The sequence below is a fragment of the Crocodylus siamensis genome, chromosome 8 (genome assembly GCF_052110815.1).
Source record: "Crocodylus siamensis isolate JL-2025a chromosome 8, ASM5211081v1, whole genome shotgun sequence".
Lineage (NCBI taxonomy): Eukaryota > Metazoa > Chordata > Crocodylia > Crocodylidae > Crocodylus > Crocodylus siamensis.
Window position 1 is genome coordinate 79,757,288 of NC_143402.1, and position 24,480 is coordinate 79,781,767.

At 51.3% G+C, this 24,480-nt stretch overlaps 1 protein-coding gene across 3 annotated transcripts in view; it reads right to left on the minus strand.

Moving 5' to 3' along the window:
- FASN (fatty acid synthase) overlaps positions 1-24,480 on the minus strand; it is a 116,875-nt gene that overhangs the window by 27,615 nt on the left and 64,780 nt on the right. The window contains exons 1-11 of one of the 3 annotated variants that reach the window (XM_090059497.1): positions 18,988-19,539; positions 9,723-9,860; positions 8,688-8,840; positions 7,554-7,727; positions 6,559-6,759; positions 6,031-6,153; positions 5,363-5,478; positions 4,931-5,065; positions 3,245-3,707; positions 2,710-2,897; positions 1,830-2,019 (exon numbers count right to left, since the gene is read on the minus strand). In XM_090059497.1, coding sequence (XP_089915623.1) covers positions 1,830-2,019; positions 2,710-2,897; positions 3,245-3,707; positions 4,931-5,065; positions 5,363-5,478; positions 6,031-6,153; positions 6,559-6,759; positions 7,554-7,727; positions 8,688-8,840; positions 9,723-9,849 — 1,870 coding nt within the window. In that variant the 5' untranslated portion in view covers positions 9,850-9,860; positions 18,988-19,539. Of the gene's footprint in view, positions 1-1,829; positions 2,020-2,709; positions 2,898-3,244; positions 3,708-4,930; positions 5,066-5,362; positions 5,479-6,030; positions 6,154-6,558; positions 6,760-7,553; positions 7,728-8,687; positions 8,841-9,722; positions 9,864-18,987; positions 19,540-24,480 lie in introns of those variants that run through there. The other 2 variants (XM_090059496.1, XM_090059498.1) reach the window with 2 other exon arrangements.

Genomic DNA, 24,480 nt, shown 5'->3' on the forward strand with positions numbered 1-24,480 from the left:
TGGTCTTGCAGCAGTTTACGACTGTTCAGCCTCATCATCCCTTGGGGCACTCTGGTGAACAAATGTTCTCCCAGATACCGGTGGTCACCGCTGATAAAAAACTTAGGGATGATCTGATGGCCACCTACGAGCCTGTGCTTTTCCAGGCTGAAGAGCCCCATGGCTCTCAGCCTGTCGCCGTAAGGTCTGTTTTCCTGACCTCTGATCATGCGCGTGGCTCTCCTCTGGACTCTCTCAAGCTTCTCCACATCCTTTTTGAATTGTGGGGCCCAAAACTGGACGCAGCACTCCAGCTGCGGCCTCACCAAGGCCGAGTACAAGGGGGGAATGACGTCCCGGTATTAGCTCGAGAAGGATCTATGGATGCAAGCCAGCATTTTGGTCGCTTTACTAGCCGCAGAATCCCATTGCAGGCTCATGTTCGTCTTGTGGTCAGTCATGACCCCCAAGTCCTTTTCATCCACAGTGCTAGCACTGCCGAGCCTATAAGAATGCTGCAGGTGTTTCGTCCCAAGGTGGAGGACCTTGCATTTTTCGGTGTTAAAGTCTTGCCCTGAGCTAGAAGAGTCCTTCTTAACTGGGCAGAGGGGCAAGTCCTGGTCTCATTTACAATCCCTGTAACAATGTAGCAACTTCACTGAAGTTGCCAGGGATTTGAACTTGTCTGGTGAGAGGAACGCTTGGCCAGCTGATCTTTCAGTGACAAAAGCCAGTAGAAAAAAAAAAAAACAAAAAAAAAAAACCCAAAAAAACAAAAAACCATGAAACCAACATCAGGTCATGAAAGATGCACTATAAATAATACAGCTACTGCTCACAGACAGGATCTGTGATAAATGGACGATTGGGCTAACTCAGGTGGCGCACTTCCTCACGTTCCCCCCGGAAATATCTGGAACACGCGAAGTGCAACTGCTGTAACCCCCCGCCGGCCTGTGCAGATCCGTAACAGGCGGTAGCCACGTGACAGACTGCAGGGTTTCTCTCCAATAACACGCTCATGAAACCGCAGGCACCAAAAGGAGTAGAAAATACACCAGAACACGCAACGTGCAGACTGCACCAGCCCAGCACGTCAGACCGGGCTGGTGCCAGGCCTGCACCCTCTTCTGGGAAAGGGGTGGTGAGGGCTTAGCTTATACAGGCAGGCAATCATCTTCCTAGCCCTCCCATCTGTTAGGGCTGGGTCATGCCCATTAGCAAGCAGGATTTGTACTACTTAAAATACAATTCATCTGTTATCAGTATAGACAGTTAATTTTGGGGGGCTTTTTTGGCTCCTGGCCTCAGATTAATGCACAGACCTGTTGTGTAAAAGTACTTCCCCTTCCTGGTTTTAAAATGTATTACATTTTGATTTCCTGGCTCATTTTGTTTGCTCTCTCGATATACTCATGTTTGAGTAAAGTCTGTCCTTTTTCCAAGAGCTGCCCCAATCTTTTCTGCTTCTTTCTTCATCTCCAAGACAAGCCCCCCGCCACCCCCAGGTATCCAGCTCTGAGCCCGCAACCTCCTTTCAAAGGAGTCAGAGGAGCCAGAGAGCATTCTGGCTGGCAGGTTACATTTTCATTATAACATTTAAGGCTTCCTAACGCTTTTCTGACAAGGAACAGGGAAATGCAGGATCAGAAGTTGCAACTGAGAAAAGTTATTCAAGTCATGAACACGAAGCCCTCTCTCCATCTGCCTCTTCCTCCTCCTCTACTGCTAGGTCAAGCAGCCCAAATTTGTTACCTCTCAAACTCAGCACAAATTAGGCCAGTTGCAGCAAAGAGCAGAAATGCCCAACCCAACCTCATGAGGGGAAGAGCCTGCCTTAGGTCACTCACCAACAGCAGCCATCTTTCCTCGGGGTAGGTTCGCCTCTTTGACGCACCGTCCCCTCCAATAGGCAGAGAGGATGGCTTCTTCGTGACTGAAGGAGTCGTCAGCATAGCCACAGGCCACCTCTCCCACCGAGTGCCCGATGATCCCATCGGGCTGGAGACCCATAGACTTCAACATGTCGATCTGTGCCACCTATGAGACAGAGCAGGGGTCCCTATTCCAGGCCACCCCAACCAGAGCTGTACCTATGGGGGGGCACCTTCACACTGCTATCTGGGCTTCCCTGCACCATTTCTTCCGCCTTCTTGCTGCTGCTCCCCCCCCGGCAGAGCCCTGGCCTTCAAATCTTGGAGAAGTGCAAGCATAACCTTCTGCCACACTCCCAGTTTTCTTCAATCCTTTTCATTGTTCCCTCATTTCTACTGCAGCAGGTGATCACTAAAACTAAATACTTATCCACATCGTGACATGCAAAGAAATTCATCCAAATTACGTAAAAGCATGAGTCACTACACCACATTAAAACTGTGTGGACACTCATTTAGCACTTGAGCAGCATTTAGGAGACATAGTTTACTATGAAAGTTGGAGTAAGGCCACTTTAAACATTTGTACTACCAACATCTACACAAAGCTGTGACCCAGCTTCACTAACCCACAATAAAAAGAATTAATCCACATTAAACTTTGCAGTGTAGACAAGCCCCAAAAACATGCGAACAGCATGCATGTGCGCAGCAGGCCTCTGAACCACGCAATGCAGAGGGCAGGATGAAAGCTGGCTGCCTACTCCTGGAGGAACGACGCAATAAGGCTATGCCGACACTGGCACTTTGCTCCCACAGAGCAATGCTAGTAAAGAGCCCCAGCTCCCCGTCTTACCTGAACTGCAGAGACTGCAACAAACGAGCAGATAGCATCATCAAACATGCTCTCGTCACCATGCAGAATGATGTCAGAGACCTTCAGCCCAGTGCCCTTCAGGATCTCATCCGAGCGCAAGATGGACTGTCGGAACAGCTCCAGCTGCATCAGGCTCCTGCCCATCCCTGCCCACTGCGTGCCCATGCCTGCAGGAAGAGCAACAAGAGCCTGATTCTTGCTCCACGTCAGAGTGGACCAGGAAAGCATGGGAGCCCTGTCTCAGATGCTTAGCTTCCAGTCCCCATGGAACAAGGCTCTGCTCCTCCTTGGTCTTGCTACCACAGGGAAGCAAACAGCACTGAAGAGGGGACTTCCAGCAGAGCTGGTCACAAACAGTGGATCTTGAATAGCCTCCCTTGCCATGTGGCAACCCCCAGACTGTACATGCAAGGGGAACGAGGAACAAAATGTGGCATCAATAACTACCGAGAGCCTGGCTGCGCAGAAGCCAGCAAACCTTGACACCCTTCTCCCCCTCAACCCAAAAAGTTACCTGTGCAGATGTACCAGAGGGGCCTCCCCGATGCTTGGATTTGCTGCACCTCTTTCACATCGCTCTCACTGCCAACGAGCCTGTAGCCCCGGTATGGCATAGAGGAAGCAGGGATTGTGGACAAATCATTGAGTAGGCTCACAAATGAGTCATCTTCCCCCAGTCTCTTGCTCCGGTCCAGTAGCTTCTCCACAGCTTCTTGTGTCCTGCCAAAGACTTGGAGCAGTCGTGGCAAACGACACGCCTCCAGAGGCTGGGACTTCTTCTTGTCATGTGGCCTCAGGATGACATGGACATTGGAACCACCAAAGCCAAAAGAATTGATACCGACTAGGCCACCCTTCACTGGGGTTGGCTTACAGACCACCTGTAAGCTGCCATCTTGTAAGGCAGGAATGTCTGGGTTTGGGGTATTGTAGTGGAGGTTTGGAGCCCACACCCCGTTTTCCAGAGAGAGAATCACCTGAAAGACAACAGCATAGTCTGGGCTTTAGATCCCTGGTTTTGCCAGATACTTGTTGATTTTGTTCGGCATAGGACCCAAGACACAGGGTACTTCTTAGCAGTTGGATTTCAACAGCTTCCTCTGTCACTAGGTCAGATACCACAGTGCTTAGCAGCTGGGTATCATTCCCAAGGACAGTAAAGCTAAGGCATAGGGAGGAAAAAGCAACTCCATACCACAGAGCACAGCTGGTAGGAAGATGCTAGTCATGGGTTCCCCAGCTGTTTCTAGACAAACTGCAGGAGGCCAGACCACCCAGCCAAACAACAAGACAAGACAAGGCAAGGCAAGGCAGGAGCAATGTGGAACAACCATGCGACAGCCGTGACACACAAAGTGGTGGGAGCAGGCCCAGATTGTCCACAATTCCAGACACTTCCTGTACTGCAGAGTGTCTGTCACGTCATCTAGCATGCCCGTTTTCATCTAGAGGGAACAGGGCAGTTTTCAGGTATCATATCTGCAAAGGAAGCTTTCCCAGTGCAACCTGAGCACAAACCCTGAGGGGGGTGCATCTCCCTTGGCCAGAAACATTGGCTTAGAGACTTCCTGCTGCTTCTGCATACATGGCAATAGAGTTGTCATGAGTGGGCTTCATGGTGAAAACTAGCCCCCTGCTGTGTAGCAACATTTAACTGATCAGCGTTGGATGCCACATTAGATATTAAGGCTGGCTGTAGGGTGGCAAGTTCAAATCTGCACCCACGTCTCAAAAGTAAGTTACCTAACCCCTTCCCCTGTTAAAAGGGAAGGAAAGACGCATCCTTTATCCACTGGCAAGGGTTCCAGCTGCTTTGACACCAAGAGCTTAGGCTGCATCCCACCCTTCCTAGTGACCTGGGTGTCCCAAACTTTGGGAGCCTCCAGCGCTCCAGGTACTGCGCCCAAAAGCAGCTTTGTACCAACGGGAAGACTTATGGCAGCAGATGGCAATTTTGATATCGGTCACCATTAAGAAATGCAGTGGGGTCATAGGTCCATTCCATGTGCCCTGCTTTTGAGCGCGATTCAAGTTTCCTCAGAATCCAGACCAAGGAACACAGACCCAGGGGCCTGGAAGCTGTGCCTCCCCTTCGACACAGAGCATTCAGAGCCCGGGTGGATGCTGACAGCTGAGGCCAGGGCAGCACCAGTAGCCCCAGGCCTACCTAGTAGGTTGGTTCTATGCCAGTGTGTGTTACCTTGAGTAATGCAGCAAGCCCAGAAGCAGGTTCGGGGTGACCCATGTTGGATTTAGTGGATCCAACCAACAATGGCTCTCGTCTACCTTGACACAAGACTTCTGCGATGGCATTTGCCTCTTGTGGATCCCCAGCCTGGCAGGGGAAGGAAAAAAAAAAAAAAAAAAAAAAAAAAATCACACAGCGGTTTTATGCTGACCATGCAAAACACCCCAGTCTCACATTCCTGACAAGGTCTTTTAGATAAAATTGCAGGTGGTAAAAGGAGATGAAGGGCCAGGTGCTCCAGCAACAGGCAGAAATGGGCAATCTAGTTCTTTCTAAACCTGAAAGAAAGGACTGATGGGTGTGAAACAGAGGCAAAGAGAGAGACAGGACAGGAAAGAAAAGCAAGAGAGTGAGAGCAAGAAGGCTTGCAGAGGTTACACCCACCTTGGTGCCTGTGCCATGAGCTTCTACATACTCCACTTCTTCAGGCAGAATCCCAGACTCTGTATACACAGAGCTGAGCAACTGCTGATGCATTTTTCCAGAAGGAAATGTGAGACCTGGGACAAAAACAGACAGAAAACCCCACCATTGGTTACCCACTCGCATCTAAGGCAGAACATCAGCAGCCTCATCACTACTGAGGACAACTCGGTCTCCTCAGGAACCACCCGTGTGCATCTTCCACCTTCAGAGCACAGCAGCTTGACAAGCCCTTGCTAAAGGGGACGTGGAAGAAAGATAAATCCCTGGATTGGCACATGCATCTAAGAAACAGAGTTCACTCTCTTTCTTCAGCTAATGAGCAGGACCCATGCAACTTGCCAGGCATCTCCTCCCCTACTGTGACAAGGCCTGGACGGCTTGACTTCTCAGGATGACATGAGGAGAGTAGAGCTGCTCAGGTGGATGCTCCCCTGTGCTTCAATTCTGACAGCAGGACAACAATCACACACCACTCCTTGCCTCTTCACCGAGTCACTTAAGGAGATCCTGAAGTCTCTGCTCGGTCATAGTGGGCGACAGGATCCCCCATTCCCTGCCCTGAAGAAAAGAACCTCTTAAAGAGAGCTGAAGATATGGAGCATTGCTCCCTGAGGTTCAAAACTCACCTTGTTCCTTAAAACCATCAGTGTTAGTCCCAGCATTGACTATTGTGGCATAAATCCGTTTGGCCATGGATTTCTTGGTTAACAAAACTATAACAACAGCTTCAGAGCGGCAATATCCATTTCCTAGGGACGAGGGAAGAATGAAATAAAAGCAGTGAGAATCGAAAGGCTCCAAATGCCACCAGACAGCAATGTACAAGTGCCATTGCCACATTTCTGGAGACCTGTAAGGAATACTAGACACGTCGAATGGAGCGAGAGATGAATTCAGTTACATTATTCTTCAGAGAATGAACCCGAGGCCTGTGGAGTCGAACTGCTTTAGAAACAATTTCGCTTTTCTGGAGCACTTCGTCTTTCCCCGTGGTTTCAGCTTTGGGTTCTGCTGGGCATGCAGCCCGTGGAAGCTCCAGCACTTGGACAAAGTAAAGCCCCAGCCTTCATGCCCTTGCTCTCACTCTTTGTATGAAGAGGAAGCAGCACTGGGTGCCTCCCACAGAATGTGACAACTTGGTACTAAATTCTCACCTGAAGCATCAAAAGCCTTGCAGGCACCATCAGGGGAAAGCATCCCCAGCTTCATAAACTGCAAAGATGTGCTGGGTTTCAGCAAGATGTTGGATCCTCCTACAAGAGCTGTATCACACTGTCCGCGTGAAATTGCTTTGTAAGCCATTTCCAGGGCAAGGAGGCTTGAGGAACATGCTGTGTCAATAGACATGCTGGGTCCTGAAGGCACAAGGAGAAAAAACTAACAAACAAACAAACAAACAACAGCCAAGTCGCCAATCATTTTGCCCCATTGTCTGCCTAGAGCTGCCATCAGGCCTCTCCCTTTTCTGCTGCCCCTGGGGGTTGTTGTGGAAGACCACACAGTGGAAGAAGAGGCAAGAATAGTTTGGGACTGAGGCACAGAAAGGGGAGACATTGCCCTCTCTACCTACTAGAGCTAGGATCATGCACCTTGGCCAAGCCTGCCTCTTCCATCTTGGCTCCTGCTACAGATTGCCTTTCACTAAACACAGGGCACTCAGCCCCTCAAGGACTCTCACCCCTTATGCTGCAGTCCCCTGGCTCCTAACCTTCATCCTTGCCCAGAACTTACCACTGCCACAGCCTTCTCTCCCAGGATTTGCCCAGGACCTTCCTGCTCAGCTGCCCTTCACAGGGTCCCCTCCTTCTCCACCTTCCAGCCCACACCGGCTCTTCCCATCAGCTTCACCCCGTTTCCATTTCCTCTTCATCCTTTTCCCTCTGCCCAACCACCCCAGGCCATGAAGCCTCTCAGAAGTGCCACAATCCCCTACCCCAAAACCTGCCTGCGTGTCAAGCCTGGCGACCCCGTCATGCCACGTTCTCCACTTCTCACCTGCCTCCTCCCCTGTGTTTATGCAGTGCCCTCCTATCAAGGATGGAGAAAGATCTTCCATCTCTATCCAAACACCCACCACCTCCTGGATGTATTGCTGTCCCCGACCCCCACAGTGCAGCTGACGAATGACACCAAGGCCCAGAACGCTCACCTTTGAAGTCGTAGAAGTAGGACAATCTGTTAGCAAACATGGCACGCTGGCTGCCAATCATGCTGTACCCCACCACTGTCTCAGGGTCTTGGCTAAGCACTTCAGATGCTTCAGCTCCACTCATACCCATCCACACACCCACGTTTGAGCCACGAAGGGAGGCTGGATTGATACCTGAGAACAGATTACACACCAGGTGCAAACACTAAGTGGAGGATGAATGATTCAGCTCATTTGGCACCAGAGGTCTTGTAGCTGCTCCATAATTATGGAACCCATGTTTCTCTCCCTGCTCTTATTTACCAACACTTAATCCCCTGCCCTCCCCTTCCTGGAGAAGTATCATCAATTATCTCCTCAACAAGAATATATTTCTCCCAAATCCTGAGCCTTACTGTCTCACACTGGAGCTTTTGCATAAGTTTCTGGCCAGACAGTAGCAGGCTTCTCCATTCAGTCCAGCACTTTGAGCATTGGTTAGAAACAGTGCAAGTTGCACTGGGCAAATACCAACCCAGTGACTCAGTAGGTAAACTTGAATGCAGAAAAGGATGGGGGGTGGGGGTGGAACAGAGGGCAGAAAAATGCAGTCCCCATGTCCCTCGCTCTCAAGATATGCAAGGAAGCATTGGAGGACTGAGACCCCAAACTCCCGCAACCAAGTTTCAGCTGTATCCACACTGTGGAGTAGTCAGTTTACAGCCCAAGTTAATAAAAAGGACCCCAGACTCTAGAGCATGCAGAAACTGGTGTGAAAGGGGTGCAGCTCTCATGTGGTTGCAGAGACGGGTAGGGAAAACTAGAAGCGTGTGTGTGGCAGGGGGAATAGGCTACAAGTACTAAATCAGTGGCAAGGGAAATGGTCTTTAAGGTCTGAAGATGGCTGCTAGCATTTCAAAAGACATCTACACAGGTTTCACAGACCAAGGGAACCCCAACAGATTCTTCTTCTGGAATCAGGGATGCAGAATCCAATTCCAAGCCATTTCTCTGGACTTAACAGGCAGCCAGAGCCAACTCATTAGATGGGATTCTGGAAGTCTATAGCAGACTTCTCATTTTACAAGTGCAAGACTCAGCTGAAGAACTTCACACAAGCATTAAATGTCCAGTTCTACCTATTGAGGGGCTTACCTCCATCCAGCATGGCTTCATAAGAGACCTCCAGAAGCATGCGGAGTTGAGGGTCCATTGCAACAGCTTGTTTGGGCAGAGTCCCAAAAAAGGAAGCATCAAATTTGCTGAGGTCTTTCAGTTTCCCAATTCTACTGGGTAGCCCATAAAGTCCTGAAGGGGGGAAAAAATTCATCACAGAAAGCTTTAAGCACAAAACAATTATTAGGTAAGGAACTGTCATATAAGAAGATGTAAAAATCAGGAATCCTGTGCCAGCTGTGGTTACTCTGCCTGACAAATCTTATTTCTCCAGTGGAGCACACACTCTGTTACAGGCCGTCTGTACCTTCTCACCCACCTGGCAGTCTGCTGCTACAATTTGCAATAGCAAGATCCTTGATGAAACTAAAAACTCTCCAAAATGGAATCCATCTGCTGACATACCTAGCTTAAAGGAAACTTCTGGTCTGGCAACTTCCACCAAGTTAATAAGTAGCTTCTGAAATCACCACGGCTGGCTGGTCACAGCAGGGCCAGCTGGTCGCCAGTTAGAAAAACTGAAGCGATTCTGCGCATCTGCAAATGAGCTCTGCATTGTGGCTGGCACATGCCGACCCATTCAGCGAGAAACGAGTGGTTTTCAATGGATAACCCACACAGCCAGGAACATATGACAAGCCAAGGAATTGCTGTCATCCTGTCTCTCTCCAAACCCATGGAGATCCCATTTCACACCCACTGAACTGTTTTGTCACTCTTATTGCTACACTGAAAAATCGCCACTGGACAGCCAGGACAGAGATGCACAGTTAAAATAGCCTCTCTGTGGTCAAGTGGCACCACAAAGTCAACTGAGGCATCCCTGTATAGTATGGGCCACACCCAAGTGGACATGGGTTGGATTTGTATAAAAGCAAAAAAAACACTGTAGCATCAGAAGCAAATGCGAGTCCTCAGGCTGAGCCTTCCCTGCCAGCAAGGGCCCTTTTCCCCCACCTCTAGGCACTGGAGTTCAGACTGCAAGCCCTATGGGCAGGGATTCTCGGGGCTCACCTCGCTTCCACCTCCGATCGTCATCTGTGACCATGTCAATGCCACCAAGCAAGTTCTCCCAGAACTCCTCCAAGTTCTCCGACTCAGGCAGCCGCCCTGCAATGCCTGCAATCACCACGTCCTCCATCTCAAATGATTCTGCTGAGGAGCAAACCAGAACAACAGCCAGGGTTTACACAAACATGCAGACTGGTTGCAGTGGAGCAGCAGGCCTTGAAGACAGGAGACAGCATCAAGTGTAATGCTGCAGAAAGCGGAACTCACCCCCACACAGGAGCCCTCTCCACTCTCAAACAGATGGGGGAAGCAGAGAAGGTACAAATAGCAAACAGTTCTGATACTGCCAAAGATGGAGGCTGTGGGGGTTTGGGGGGGGGGGGGGGGGGGAAAATGGGACACATTTTAAAAAAGAGCTGCCCTGCACATCTGAAGTTTCAGAAGGGAGGAAGTCCCCATCCTGCTCCAAGGCCCCATTCCTGAACCGAGATCTGAGTAAACCGATGGCTGTGTCTTCACCTACAGATATCAGATGCAAAACCCCCACTAGTCAGGCGGTAGGCTGGACACTTGCCTCCAAAGACAGGAGATGCCCAGCTGAGCTAGCCATTCATTTCACTTAATACTGACTGCAGAAGAGACCCACCAGGCTTCGGGCAGCAGGCATAAAGGGAGGTCCGTCTTGCAGTTAAGGACCAGACCTACGAGGCAAGAACTCCTAGCCCTTATGCAGCTTTGTTAGTAACCCACTGAACAGCTACAGACCGACGATAACCGATGAGGCCGGGGTGAGATTTTCTACAGCACCTGCAGTTATCAGTCCTGGATGCGCTTAGAAATACCGACTTATCACAGACAAATGTACCTACTCCCTCTGGACACCTTGTTGTACTGCAGAGGTGTGAACAACTCTTCTTTTTGTTTGGCCTTTTCTTAATTCATAGTTTCATAGTTTCTAGGGTCGGAAGGGACCTGAGCAGATCATCTAGTCTGACCCTCTGCCATGGCAGGAAAGAGTACTGGGGTCAAACGACCCCAGCAAGATGTGCATCTAACCTCCTCTTAAACACCCCCAGGGTAGGGGCCAGCACCACCTCTCTTGGAATCTGGTTCCAGATCCTAGCCGCCTGACCGTGAAGTCGCCTCCTGATATCTAACCTAAACCTACCCTCTGCCAGCTTGTGACCGCTATTCCTGGTCACTCCTGGCGGTGCTCGGGGGAACAGGGACTCCCCCAATGCCTGCTGAGCCCCCCTGACTAGTTTATAACAGGCCACAAGATCCCCCCTCAGCCTTCTCTTTTGGAGGCTGAACAGGTTCAGGTCCCGTAGCCTCTCCTCATAGGGCCTGCCCTGCTGTCCCCTGATCATACGAGCGGCCTCCTCTGGACCCCCTCCATGCTGTTGACATCTCTCTTGAAGTGCGGCGCCCAGAACTGGATGCAATACTCCAGCTGCAGCCTGACCGGTGCCGCACAGAGGGGGAGGATCACCTCCCTGGACCTGCTTGAGATGCATCTGTGGATGCACGACAAGGTGTGGTTGGCCTTCCTGACTGCGTCCCCACACTGCCAGCCCATGTTCATCTTGGAGTCAATGATGACCCCCAGATCCTTTTCCGCCTCCATGCTGACAAGAGGGGAGTTTCCCGACCTGTAGGTATGGTGCTGGTTGTTCCTCCCGAGGTGCAGCACCTTACACTTGTCTGTGTTGAAACCCATCCTATTCTCATCCGCTCATCCTTGTAACCTGTCTAGGTCTGATTGTAGCCTGTTGCATCCTTCCAGTGTGCCCACGTCCCCCCACATCTTAGTGTCATCAGCAAATTTGAACAGGTGCTTTTTACCCCCTCATCCAAATCACTGATGAAGATGTTGAACAGCCCTACCCTTTAAAAAAAAAAAACCTGTTTCTACCTGGTATTTAGCTTAGGTGGCATCTGCTTTGCTCCCAGCCCTGAGGAAGGGCATTCCAACACCTCTCCTCTCTCTACCACCAGCCCAGTAAAAGATATTACCAACAAAATCTTGCTTCTTCCCTATTTCCTGGGTTATCACGGCAGTAACATGACAGCTTAAGTTGAAGAGCCAGAACTCTCAGTACAAGGCAGAATTCTCGTCTGCGTTTGTCAGCAAGGTTTTTATCCTCATTGCTCTTGGTGTCATTTCTGGACTAATGTTGCAAATTTGAGAGGAAGTCTTCAGTTCGTGACATTTCCGAGCAGAGTCAATGAAGAGCCAAGTTCTCTCTTTCCACCACACATTTCATTCTTTTTGCCCATAAGGTTTCCATTTGGCAGAAGCAATCCAGGAGAAACATGCATTTTGCAGCACACCCTGGCATTGATCAGTGCCTTCAGACGCCAGCCACTTGGTTGCAGGTCTTTTACCAAAATGCAGGCTGCCCAACACATGGCATCATACGAGCGCACATGTCCGGTATAGGGTGCCGCACACATCACACACGTAGGCATTCTTTACGTTGCCAATTTGCAGCACAGGCGAGCGGGGAGAGAAGTTGACACCCGGAGACCCGAGTGTCAAAAAAACCAAACAAACAAACCCCCAACCTGTGCCTACAATAAAAGCAAACACTGCCCGAAACCAGAGCCTGGCTGCCTGGAGCCACATTCTAGCTGCTGGCCAGGCTCCCTGCTGCTGGATCCTCATGGCTGCAGCCCCCAGAGGCCTCCCGGACCCCAGGTAAGGGTGCTGGCTCCAGCCTCCCCTACCCCACCTGGGGCAACGTGCCATGTGCCAGAGTGCATATGCATGCATGTTCCCCAGGGACAACAGCAGCAGTACCTTGTGCCACACAGGCTCCCACTCGTGGGGATGCACACATAGGGACAAAGCCTCATTTACTTGGGTGAAAGTCAGCAGTAATGCCCTTGAGGTCAGTGAGGTTATTCTAGATTTACACCCGCCTAACAGAGATCAGACCCCGATTCACAAAAATGGAAGAGCCCTATCGCTCACGCAATCCATCTGCACGAGGAGCTCAAGGAGAATCGCACCCAATTTTCCAGCCAACAATTAAATACCGCAGAAAAATAAAAAGCTTCTGCTCCTTCCTTTGGGAGGTTCCAGTAAGCTCCAAAGAAACATTCAAAAGGAAGACGGGATGTTTGCTGGCTTCAGCAGGCCGCCTGCCAGGGTGTTAACAAGAAAAGTGCATCTGCAGAAGAAAGCGTGTCCGAGCAGGACAATGAACGCTGCTCTCGGGAGGTGACCCCGGCCTCCAAGCACTTCCATTCCAAGACAAGCGGGAGAACCCTGGCGATTCCTGTCAAGTCTCAGGCTTCACCAAGTTGCCTGTAGAGGATCAGGAAGGAATTTTCAACGTCCATGTGTGAGGACTAGATGCTTTCCTCCTTACCTTTTTCTAAAGCAGGAGCTTGTGATGGCTGGAGGTGACAGAGAGCAGGGCAGACCCCAGTCCTGAGGTGGCACAGAAGAGTCTCTTACTCAGGTGCCTGGCTTGTGTGCCTTGCCCACACGCTCAAGACCATACTGACTGGGCAGAGAGAGGGGGAGGATAACCTCCCTCCACCCAGATCCAGGAAACAAGTGGGCTGCTGGCTAGATCACCTGGACATCTCACCACTGAAGCCACCAGCCCTGGCAACATCTTGATCTCCCATGATCTCCTCGTGTAGCACAATATATTTTAGTTCTGTGGACTGAAATATTTGGTCCAAAGTCTTTGATCTTGATACAGACACTTGGGATAAAAAAAAAAAAGTGAAGGGCCTGTGATGCACAGGAGGTTGGACTAGATTATCTAATGTGCCCTTCTGGCCTCAAGCTATGGGAAGCTACCATGCGAGTCATCATGATCAGCAAGTCACAGCACAGAGCAGGACTTTCATAGGCAAAACCAAGTCTGACACAGCGGTCCAGAGGGTGAGGAGGTAACTTTACAGAGGCTTGAGAGAGGCACTTCCCAAGCATGAGAAATGGCTTGGGGAAAAAAGCCAGGTGTTGGTTTGAAAACTCAGCAAATGAGAGGGAAGCTGGTGTCATGGCCAATCTGAGGATGGCCCTGGTAATTCTCTGCCTTGCCCATCATCTGTCATTTGCTATTGAAAGATGGTCAAGGATCTTGAAGAAGCTTTTCTGGCATGATGGAGAGTGGGGAGGAACAGAGGAATAAACACAGAGGGGTGACATGGATAGAGTAATGGGCTGGAAAGATTATCTTTGCAGCTGTATTCTGAATGGTTCAGGGTGGGACAAGTTTGCATTGGTCAAGACCAATGTAGAAGACACTAGCAAGAGGATGGAAGCCTGGGTAGGACGTTCTCATGCATCTGTGAGAAATACACCGTTTTACAACTGTTTCCTAGGGGGGAAAAAGAAAGTCTGCAATACACATCTGCATGCAAAGACTCAGAGAGAGAGAGGCTCAAAGATGATGCCCAGCTTATAGACCTCCCGACAGGCAGAAGAGTGACACTATCCACAAAAATCAAAAAAGCAGGAAAGGACACTGTTAACCCTAAAGCATCCCTAGTAAATGGGCTCAAATAGCCATGATTCCCTACAATGATAGCTCCTACATACCCCTCCTTGGCAGATGGGATTCATCAAAGTTTTCCAACATTAAGGCTGACCTATAGTTCTATTGAGTGCTTTACAGAGGAGTCCTTACCCTAAAGTGCTCCCAGGCTGGTGCAGACACAGCAACATATCTACATTTAACAGGTGATGTGAGGGCACATCTAGATCTACAACTACATTACAGAAGGGAGCAAGGAAAACCATGTGGAGGCAGGGTGGAGGGGGAGAGACAGCGGTCTCACTCCTGACTGCATCTATATTATTAAACATGGTAAAGGAAGACAACAAATTAAAAACAACACACACCAGACTGTGCGGTTTCCCAAGTTTGTTGGTATTGTCTGGATGCAACCAACTGGGGGTTTGATTCTTTCATTTTCCCTCGATACAGCTCGACTTTTGGCTGACCTTTTATTTCAAGAAGAAAAAAACAAAACAAAACAAAAACAAATGGCCCATCATCATCTACAGCAGGGCTGGGCAATTATTTTGGGCAGAGGGCCACTTACTGAGTTTTGGCAAGCCATCATGGGCCACATGACAGGCAGCTAGGGGCAGATAAATATTAATTTTTTAAATTTTGTAGGGGCCTCACAGGCTGGATAGAATGGCCTAGCGAGCTGCATCTGGCCCCCAGGCTGCATTTTGCCCACCCCTGGTCTACAGACACCACTTAATAGATCTGCTCAAGTACACAGCCCCCTTTTTCACTTTACCTAGCCCTGTATCCTCAGAGCTCGACCCTAACAGCCATTAGATATAGGAAAGCCCCTGGCTGGCAGGCATACAGACGGTCTAGGAGTGAAGCCCTGACAGATGGACAAAAGGATGATCTCCAGCCAGGCACCACCTGGGATAACAAGGAATAATGTCCACAAATTGATTTGAGAGCAGGTTCAGGCTTGATATCAGGAGGCATTACTTTACAGTTAGGGCTGCCGGGCTCTGGAATGGGCTTCCAAGGGAGGTGGTGCTCTCCCCTACCCTGGGGGTCTTCAAGAGGAGGTTGGATAGATATCTGGCTAGGGTATTACAATCCCAGCATTGATCCTGCCCAGGGCAGGGGGTCAGACTCAATGATCTGTTCAGGTCCCTTCCAGCCCTAGAAACCATGAGATCTACCGATGGCTCGAGATCCACTGGTTGGTGACCACTGACCTATGCTGTCCAGGTTTTTAAGCCCTGGAAAGGTCACTCCAGTTTCACTTTATTTTCAAGCGAGGACTACGTTCAGCGAGCCGATGCCTCGCTCCCAATAATTCCATTGTCTTGCAAGACAGACAGATGTCTACTGTAATCTGAATGCAGTTGTCCAATGACTGCTTGGCGCTGCATTACTACCTCACAGGATTTACATAATATTTCTTCTTTAAAAAAAAAGAAAAAAAAAAGTGTTGTACTGCTGAGTCACTTCATTTGTCATCCTTAATAATACATGCAAGAATGATTGCTTGAGTAGTTGTAGCCACTTGTTAGACTTTTTGTTCTCTGGTTACTCATTCTGCATGTTGATCCCAGTCCATTTCTCCAGCACACCAAGTTCATACCATGTTAATCCTGTTCTCTACTGTTTGATCCTACTGATCTTATAGTGTTCATGAGCTCTTACCAGGTTCATCCATAAACTAACCTTCAGAGGTCTAGAAGATCTAGAGGAGCCCTTTGTAGCAACTTCATTAATTCAGCACCTCTTCCCAACACAGGACCAAAGGGTTAAATCATTACTTGTTGGGCAGCTGAGCCCCTCTCTTAGGACAACTCTACCAAGCCCACGTACACCTGGAGCAATGGGCAACTGTGCCTTTTCCCTGCTTTAAAAAAAGGAGAGGGGCAGCTGTTGCAGGCATGCACACCAGCGATTACAATCTGACCACCAATGTCTGTTTGACAAGCGAGTCAAACCACTGTAACCTTAACCTGAATGGAACAGGGTTAAAGTGGGAAGGGGTCTGCTATAGCAACCCTCTGTAACAGCTCCTGCGGGTATCATTCACTACTGATACAATTATTACATTCATCTACACCCAGATGAGGGAGCAAGTCACGCTATTGGCACACCAAGCCTCTCTCATGGGATGTGCCTGCACCCCCCTCCCCCCCATGTTCCACAACCCCTCCCCTCTGACGCGCAAGGACTTCCTTCTCCCGAGGCTCCCAGCAGGTATCTCTGTGGCCAGGATGCAGAAGATCCCTTGACTACAAGGATTGAACATGTCAAAACAAGTCCCAATCCTGCCACTGGCTTGGTCCAGACAGAACCCTGAGCTTCCCTGGAGCACCCCCCAAACATCAGCAGGAGCCCTCCTGTCTCAAGCAGCTGTAAAAACAGGGCCAGGAGGAGCGTGGCCTTGCTGCCAAACAGACGCAGCTCGAGACAAGGAGCAGACGTAGACCGGCAGCTGCGCCTCAGGCCACAGCGTTGCCAGTCGCGGCTGGGAATGACCTACATGAATCCGTAGAAACCGGTACCAGTGTATGGCTGACATCTGGTCTGTGCCCTTCCCACAGCTTCCTTCAGCAGAGAGATCAGCAAACCATTTGCTTTGTTTCTAACAGTCACTGCATCTAAACCCAGCTCCCATCCCCTGGCAATTCAAGTGTCATCAAGTATAATATCTAATCCCCGTTTCTAAAATCCATGGATCAAAAGTGAAAGAAAACACTTCCCCCAGACACCAACAGATTACACCTCCTTTCTAGAGAGGCTTTCCTCGAACAGGAAGAGCAGTAAGGGTTTACTCCAAGTGGGCAGTTTTAGACACTGCTCAGTTTCTCAGGCACCAAACATCTGGATGCGCTATTGTTCCAATATGGCACAGACCTATTACCTGCCTGTTTATCGCAAGGCTGGAATGGTCTCTTTTCTGGAGAAATCTGCCTTCAGTTTCTTAAATCCATTCCCAAGATGTGCACTGGTGTTTGAGGAACACCCAGTGGTGTTTGAGGAAGAAGACACGGTTAGTGTGTTACCAGTAGAGCGCTGGATGGTCAGGAAATGCCACCGACTCCCAAAAGTCTGTCTACGCGTCTGTTTCTGAGATACTACTGACCTGTACACACTTTATTTTAAAATGTGCACAAATATTTCCCCTCCTGATGAGGGTGTAGGTTGTACCTTCCCCTACCACCTTCCAGCTAAATGGAGCAGACCTAGGAGCTGGAAGCCTTCGCTGGGACCCTCAGCTCTTGGAGCCCTTGCAGACCACGACAAGCTTCAGTACGTTTTAAAGCTCCTTAGATCATGCAACGAGAAGGTGAAGACCTGACTGCGCCTACACAACTTAGGGGCTTGCTTAACACGCCTTCTTTTCTCGAACGTGCATGCAATAGTAAAGCATTAGGAAACAATGCTTCCCACAGCTACAGCTCAATGAACAGATGGGCTGGGTTTCAGTGGACCCCGCCTTTGGAATATGGGCACTCCAGTGTCAATTAGTCCCTAGCTAACTGCACTAACTGGGGACTGTCTATGCTCAAAAGATTTGCCAGATACAAGCTGGTGTGGGCGCATGCATGGCAAATAGCAGAGCCACCATGTCAAGAGCTCCAGCGCAGAGCTGTACTGGTGAGAGGCCTCTCGCTCGTTTTGCTTGTTCTGTTCGGACGGGGCTCCTTCGCCAGCGTTCACTCCACCTGCCCTAAGGAGATCTGCCAACACTACTGCGCTGGCAAACCCCTTTGGGGTAGGCAAGTGCTACAGGAGGCCCCAGTCCCTTGGCTTGGAGGCTCCTTAGCCTGGTCTTTGTAAGATATAGGAAGAAAATACATCTCTACGACTTGCTCTCCAAACATCCCACTGCTGTTTTAGCAAGCTATCAGGTCGCAAAGCACAAAAGCCTGCTCTACAGGAAGCAAAAAGATGGGACTTCTTGCACAGTGAGACCAAGTCTCCCTGCACAGGTTGCAGTGCAGGGATGCGGGCACAGGATGGAGGGAGGGGGGGAGGTGAGCGAGGCTCCATGGGGCCCAGGCTAGGACAGTGTCAGGCCACATGAACCTTTCCCACAGACAGCAAGAGCTCAACTGGCCTGCCGCACGGAGACCAGCGCCGTCTGAAAAAGAAATTCAAGTCGTCAGTGGCACCAATGAGGGACAAAAGCCTGCAGTGTTCCTGCTCCCTGACATCACAGAAGCGGGTCCCCGAGTGCTCCAGCCAGCGCTATTGATCTCTTTGTCCCTTCCCAATCCTGGTGAAGGCCAGTGCTGCAAGCGGGGAAATGCCCCATTTTCTGTCCCTTCTGCAGCGTAATGGGCTTAACTGTAACCATCTTCCCTGCCCGATATCAAAATGGCTGGATGCAGAACATCCACAATGCAGCAGAACCTCAGCCTCCACCTCCCCCTTCCTCACCTCCAGCCAGCCAGAAGTCACCAGCCCCACGCGCTGGAAACCCGCAAAGCCAGCCAAAAAAAACCAGGGAAGAACCCCCAGGCCCGGTTCAGGCGCGGGGCCCCGCAGCCCCGCTAAGCCGGGAGGAGAGGGGAACGGAGCAGGCGGCGACCAGGTGATGGCAGGCGTCGGAGGCGCGGCCCGCGCTCCCCCATCACCCCGCGGCGGACGCGCGCGGATCGCGACGACGCCCGGGGCTCTCGCCATCGGCCACCCCGGAGAAGGTGCCGGCCTTAGGCCCGGCGCCGGATCCAGTCGCCTCCCCGCGACCAGCGGGCTCCGGGAGCCGCCGGCCCGAGACCACCCGACCCCCTCACCTGTGCCGGCGGCCGGGGTCCGACGGGTGGGGAAGCAGTGCTGCGGCCGGGGCGCGGGTCCGTGCGGTGCGGTGCGGTGCGGTGCGGTGCGGTGCGGTGCGGTGCGGGATGCACTGCGCTGCACCAGGCGCTCCGCCGGGTCCTCTCTGTCTCCCTCTAGCTCCGCGCTATTTAAGCAGCCGCCGGCTCGGGCGGCCACGCCACATGGGCTGACGGTTTCCTCCTCCGCACAGGCCAATGGGAGCCGGGGCTGGGCTCCGCCGCCGGCCCTGGGGTGATGCCCGCCCCTGGCCGCGGCCGCCGTCGGGGGAACGCGCCGGCCCCGCAGGACCAGCCCCCCCAGGGCACCCCCGGCCCGCCCGCAGCCGGCCCACACACGCTCGCGGGGGGCGGTGGCGCGCACACAAGTCCGCGAGACGCGGGGGGGGCGGTGGCGCGCACACACGTGTCCGCGGGATGCGGGGTCGGTGGCGCGCACACATATGTTCGTGGGACGCGGGGGGGGTCGGTGGCGTGCGCACACGTGTCCGCGGGCCGGGCAGTGGGAGCAACAGCGGCGCGGAGGCCCCACGCGCGGCGCACGCAGGTGGTAGCCAATGGCGGCGGGGCGGGGGCGCGCGGCAGCCAATGGTGTGGCCCGAGTGGGCGTTGCTAGGCGATAGCGCGATGGGCCGCGCGAGGCCGCCCCTGCGCCTATTCACGGTCATTGACCCCGGCGCCGCGCGCTCGCGGGGTTACTGCCGGTCACCGCGCGGCCCCGCCCCGCCCCGCCCCGCCCCGCATCGCCGCCCGGGAAGGGCGAGGGTGAGGCGAGGCCCCGGCAGCGGCCGCTTCGCGCTCGGAGATGCCGCGGCGGGCCTCCGCGGCCCCGGCCCCCCCCGCGCCTCATGGCCCTGTCCTGGGCCCCGCGTGGCACCTCCGCGGGCTCCTGGGGCGCGTCTTTCGCCCCCTGTGGTAGAAGAAATGGCGAGAAGCGCCACTTGCCCAGCCAGGGTCTTGCTCTGGGGGATGCTGCTCGGGGATCAGAAGTAGGCTAGCCTTGGCCTCGCTGGCCCACCACCTGCACGAGTAGGCGCAGTGGGAGATGAGGAGCCCTGCATCCATGTCAGGGGTGGTGATCAGTTTAACAGGAAAATCCTGCCCCCAGCCCCCATGATGGACTCAGGATGGACCCGGCCTCCCCATCAGTCCTACAGCTCAGCAGCACATCCCCCTCCAGGCCTGCTTCACTAGATGCCCCCCAGTAAGCAGAATTTCAGAGTTGCTGTAAAATACAGCAGGCCTGCAATTAAACGCTTCGGGGTTTGGGCAATTTGACTGCAACTGTGGTGTCACCAGGCCAACATTCCTCTGGGTGCTTTCAGCTGCAGAAAGAGCTTATTCAGGCCTGGGTGGAAGGAATGCACCATGCTGCCCCATCTCAGGAAGGAGCAGTGTTACATGTTTCATTCACCGCTGGACCAGCACGAGTGTTTGGTACCTACCTGGTACCTACCTGATAAAAGCCTGAGGCAATGAAGTTGCAGATATAGAACATTACTTGTATGTATTACCACCACACCTTTACATTAAAAGAAAATGTTTTTGGGGAAAAGCATAAACAACTATTTTTCCTAAGCTCTCCAGGTGCTTGCAACCCAGTGCTGGGAGTCTGTGCTATCTAGGTACCAGCCAGATCTCAGAGCAGACCAGGACAAGGTACCTCCTCAGGACAGGTGCTACTGACTGGGTTGTTCCTCTGTTCCTTTGCAGCCCTGATTCTGCACCAGTTACGCACGTATTTAACTCTGCAATGCAAGTAGCAGCGTTCATTTCCGTGATAATATAGTAGAACCCAGATACCTCACCGGATTTGGTTTCTAGCCCCTGTGCAAAGATGAGAGTTTGTGAAACAGAGGAGGGTATACGGAGCTGCAGCAAACGACTGTCTGGGACCTCTGAGGAGTTCCAGCTGCTTGCTGCAGCTTTTATTTCCCAGGGCTCCACTTCTCCCGCCAGCAGCATGGGACAGCAGTGAGCTCTCCCAGTAGTACCTTTGAAGGGAAAGCTGTGAAAAACAGACAAGTGGCTGGTCTGTAAATCTGGTAATCCATTTCAAACGAAGGCTTTTAGCATAAATGCCTAGTGGGTTTGGGCCTTGAAGGTGCTGTTGGCTGTCCCCCAGACTCGCTAGAGGCATGCCCACTCAGTCCCAAGCCAGTACCTCAGCTTGGTACAAGACTGATGGGGCTGCCATTTTCTGAAGGAGACTATTTCATGATCATTTTCATAGGCATAATGGGGTCCAGGTAAAACAACTCATGCACTGACTTTTCCATTGAATTTGAAATGCACAACAGCAAGACCAGGACAATTAATATTTCCTTCTGCACAAAAATCTAGCATTTTTAAAAGTATTATTAATGAACCAGATTCTCTGCTTTTCTGAACCATTTGCAGCCACTTGTGTCTGGGTAAAGTAAAAGCAGTGGTGTGAAAGAAGAATTCTTATGTTGTATTACTTTACGCCCTCTTTGCAAGGTACGGAAGGTTAAGCCTGTTATTTTTATGCCCCTCTGTTTTCAACTGAGTTTCAGGCTGCTGGACACGGCTGACAGCTGTAGTGTTGCAAGTGTAGCAGTGCAGCACCTCGAGGTGCCCACCTCTTCCCTTGCCTAAACACCTTTAAGAGTTTCTCAAAAACATTTGCTTTTAATCTCAAAAACACAGGCATATTAATAGATTCTTACTGTAATTAAAATAAAAATGCATGTTTATTTGTATTGATTGATCTGAATGAGTATAATCAGTCTCACAATAGTAAGCAGTCACTCTTGCAGCACAAGTCATAGGATTGGCTCTTCTTCCCATTGTGTCAAACATTCCAACTTTACTTTGCACGCATGAGGACCGTCAACATGCCTGAGCCAATAATTAAATTTGGATCTCTGAGATTAAAAATGAAACACTAAAGAATATGGGTACAAAACTTGCTGTCAACAAAGAAATTAATCTTTAACATTGTAGTTTCGGATTTTAGTCATTTTGGGCAAGATTTTTGACTGTTTAGGAAGTGAGAATCTGCTGGATTTCACCTTTGGCAGAGTTTCAAGCTTTGTTCCTTTCACTCTCAAAGCAGCACATGGTGCTCTCTCTTGATCCTTAGTTTTGACACTTTGCTGAGATTCTTCAAACTTCTTGGGCATGTGTGTTGCTTCAAGGTCTACAGCAGTTGAGGAAAATGGGGTTGATTACTTGTATTCTCCAAATATACTGCCTTTATAAAAACACATAGCCAGAATCACGTGCCTGGCATCATTCGAGTAGTGCTCATGGGATGGAAGAATAGAGCTGTCTGTTGTACTCTCTGGACCAATGGTAGAAATGCTATGCCCCCACTACTCAATCCTTGCTGCCTCTTTACATCTTAAAGCAGAGCTATCCACCTTCTGAGTGGCCAGGGGGCACATGCCATGCAGCCTATATACTGCATGGGCCACAGCCACCCTCCAACTCCCCCTGCCCCCCCATGCTCCGTGGCTCCTCAGTAGCACAGCCTGTGCTGCTACATGCCCAGGTATAGAGGGCAGGAAGCAGAAGCCAGAGGAAATAGGGGGAGCTCAGAGATATCTGGCAGCAGCAGAAGATACAGTGAGGAAGGGTTTGTATGGCTCTTTTCAGGCAATTCAGTAGGCATGCTGGAGTCATATTCTGTCCAAATGCCCTTTTAATATCCATAGTGGGCAACCTCAATCTCCAGGGTGGCTGGGGTTTTGAGAAAACCCCATTGCATCAGCCAGTATCTATGCAAGTCAAGCCATGGCTATGTTTAGGTAGCAGATATGCCCTAAGTGTCACCTTGTTATTCCAGAATAAGGCAGAAAGGTTAGCCACTGTCACACGCAACTCTGTGATCCTCCTGGCTCATGAAACCACTGCTAGGAACAGCAGAAGGTAGGGCAGGGTGGTACCTTAGGAAGTAAATCGTTCAGAAAGGCACAGGCTTTCATAGGCAGCACTCTACTTCATCAGATACTAATGAAATCGTTTCTAATGACTCTCTGAACCAGTTAGTCCCCAAGATGCCACCCTGCCCTGCCTGCTGCATGACTTCAGACTCACAGACCATGTACAGGTGGAGGTGGCAGTATAATATGAAAGATTTGAGTCTCAGGATCCAACAAGACTTCTGCCTTCTCCTTGGAAAGGCAGAAAGATATCCTGGTCACTCTGTGAGATTAAAAAAAAAATAACATGTCCCGATGCTTATCCTGCCTTTCTACTTGGATAAGAGATCCTAACTCATAGAATCATAGAATCAATGAGTTGGGAGGACCTAGACAGATCATCGAGTTCAACCCCCCGCCATGGGCAGGAAGGAGCACTGGGGATGGCAGGGGTCATAAGACCCCAGCCAGGTTCCTGTCCAGTCTCCTCTTGAAGATTTCCAGGGAAGGTGAGAGCACCACCTCTCTGGGAAGCCTCTTCCAGGCTCTGGCCACCCTTACAGTGAAGTAGTTCTTCCTAATATATAACCTAAACCTATCCCCCCTCAGCTTGTGTCCATTGTTCCTGGCGACTCCAAAGGGGGCCCTGGTGAACAGACTTTCCCCAAGTCCCTGCTGGTGGCCCCTGATAAGGTTGTAGGCAGCCACAAGATCCCCCCTCCATCTCCTCTTGCAGAGACTGAAGAGATTCAGGTCCCTCAGCCTCTCCTCATAGGCCTGGCCACAGAGGCTCTCAACTATACGCGTGGCCTCCTCTGGACCCTCTCCAGGTTCCCCACATCCCTCCTGAAGTGCGGCGCCCAGAACTGGACACAGTACTTCAGCCGCGACCTGACCAGTGCCCCATAGAGGGGGAGCAAGACCTCTCTGGACCTGTTAGTGATGCCCCTGTTGATGCAGGACAGGGTGCGGTTGGCTCTGCCTATTGCTTCGTCGCACTGGCGACTCATAGTCATCCTGGAGTCAATCCTGACTCCAAGATCCCTCTCTGCCTCTGTGCTGCCAAGAGGGGCAGCCCCAACCTATAACCATAATGGTGGTTCCCTCTCCCCAGGTGCAGCACCCTGCGCTTTGTCCTTGTTGAACCACATCCTGTTCAGATCCGCCCACTTCTCCAACCTATCCAGGTCTGCCTGGATGCGGTCCCTGCCTGTCGGTGTATTCACTTTACCCCACAGCTTGGTGTCATCAGCAAACTTGAACAGGGTGCTCTCCACACCCTCGTCCAGGTCGCTAACGAAGATGTTGAACAGCACCAGCACAAGGACCAAGCCCTGGGGGACTCCTCTGCCCACACCCTCCCAGGTCGACATCGACCCATCCACCACCACCCTCTGGGTTCACCCCTGGAGCCACTTTACCACCCATGTGACCGTGCATTATTCAGTGCCGCAGCCCCTCAGGTTGCCCACCAGAATTGGATGGGACACTGTGTCGAAGGCCTTCTGGAAGTCCAAGAAGATGACATTGACTTCCTCCTTCCCATCTAAGCTCTTTGTTACCTGGT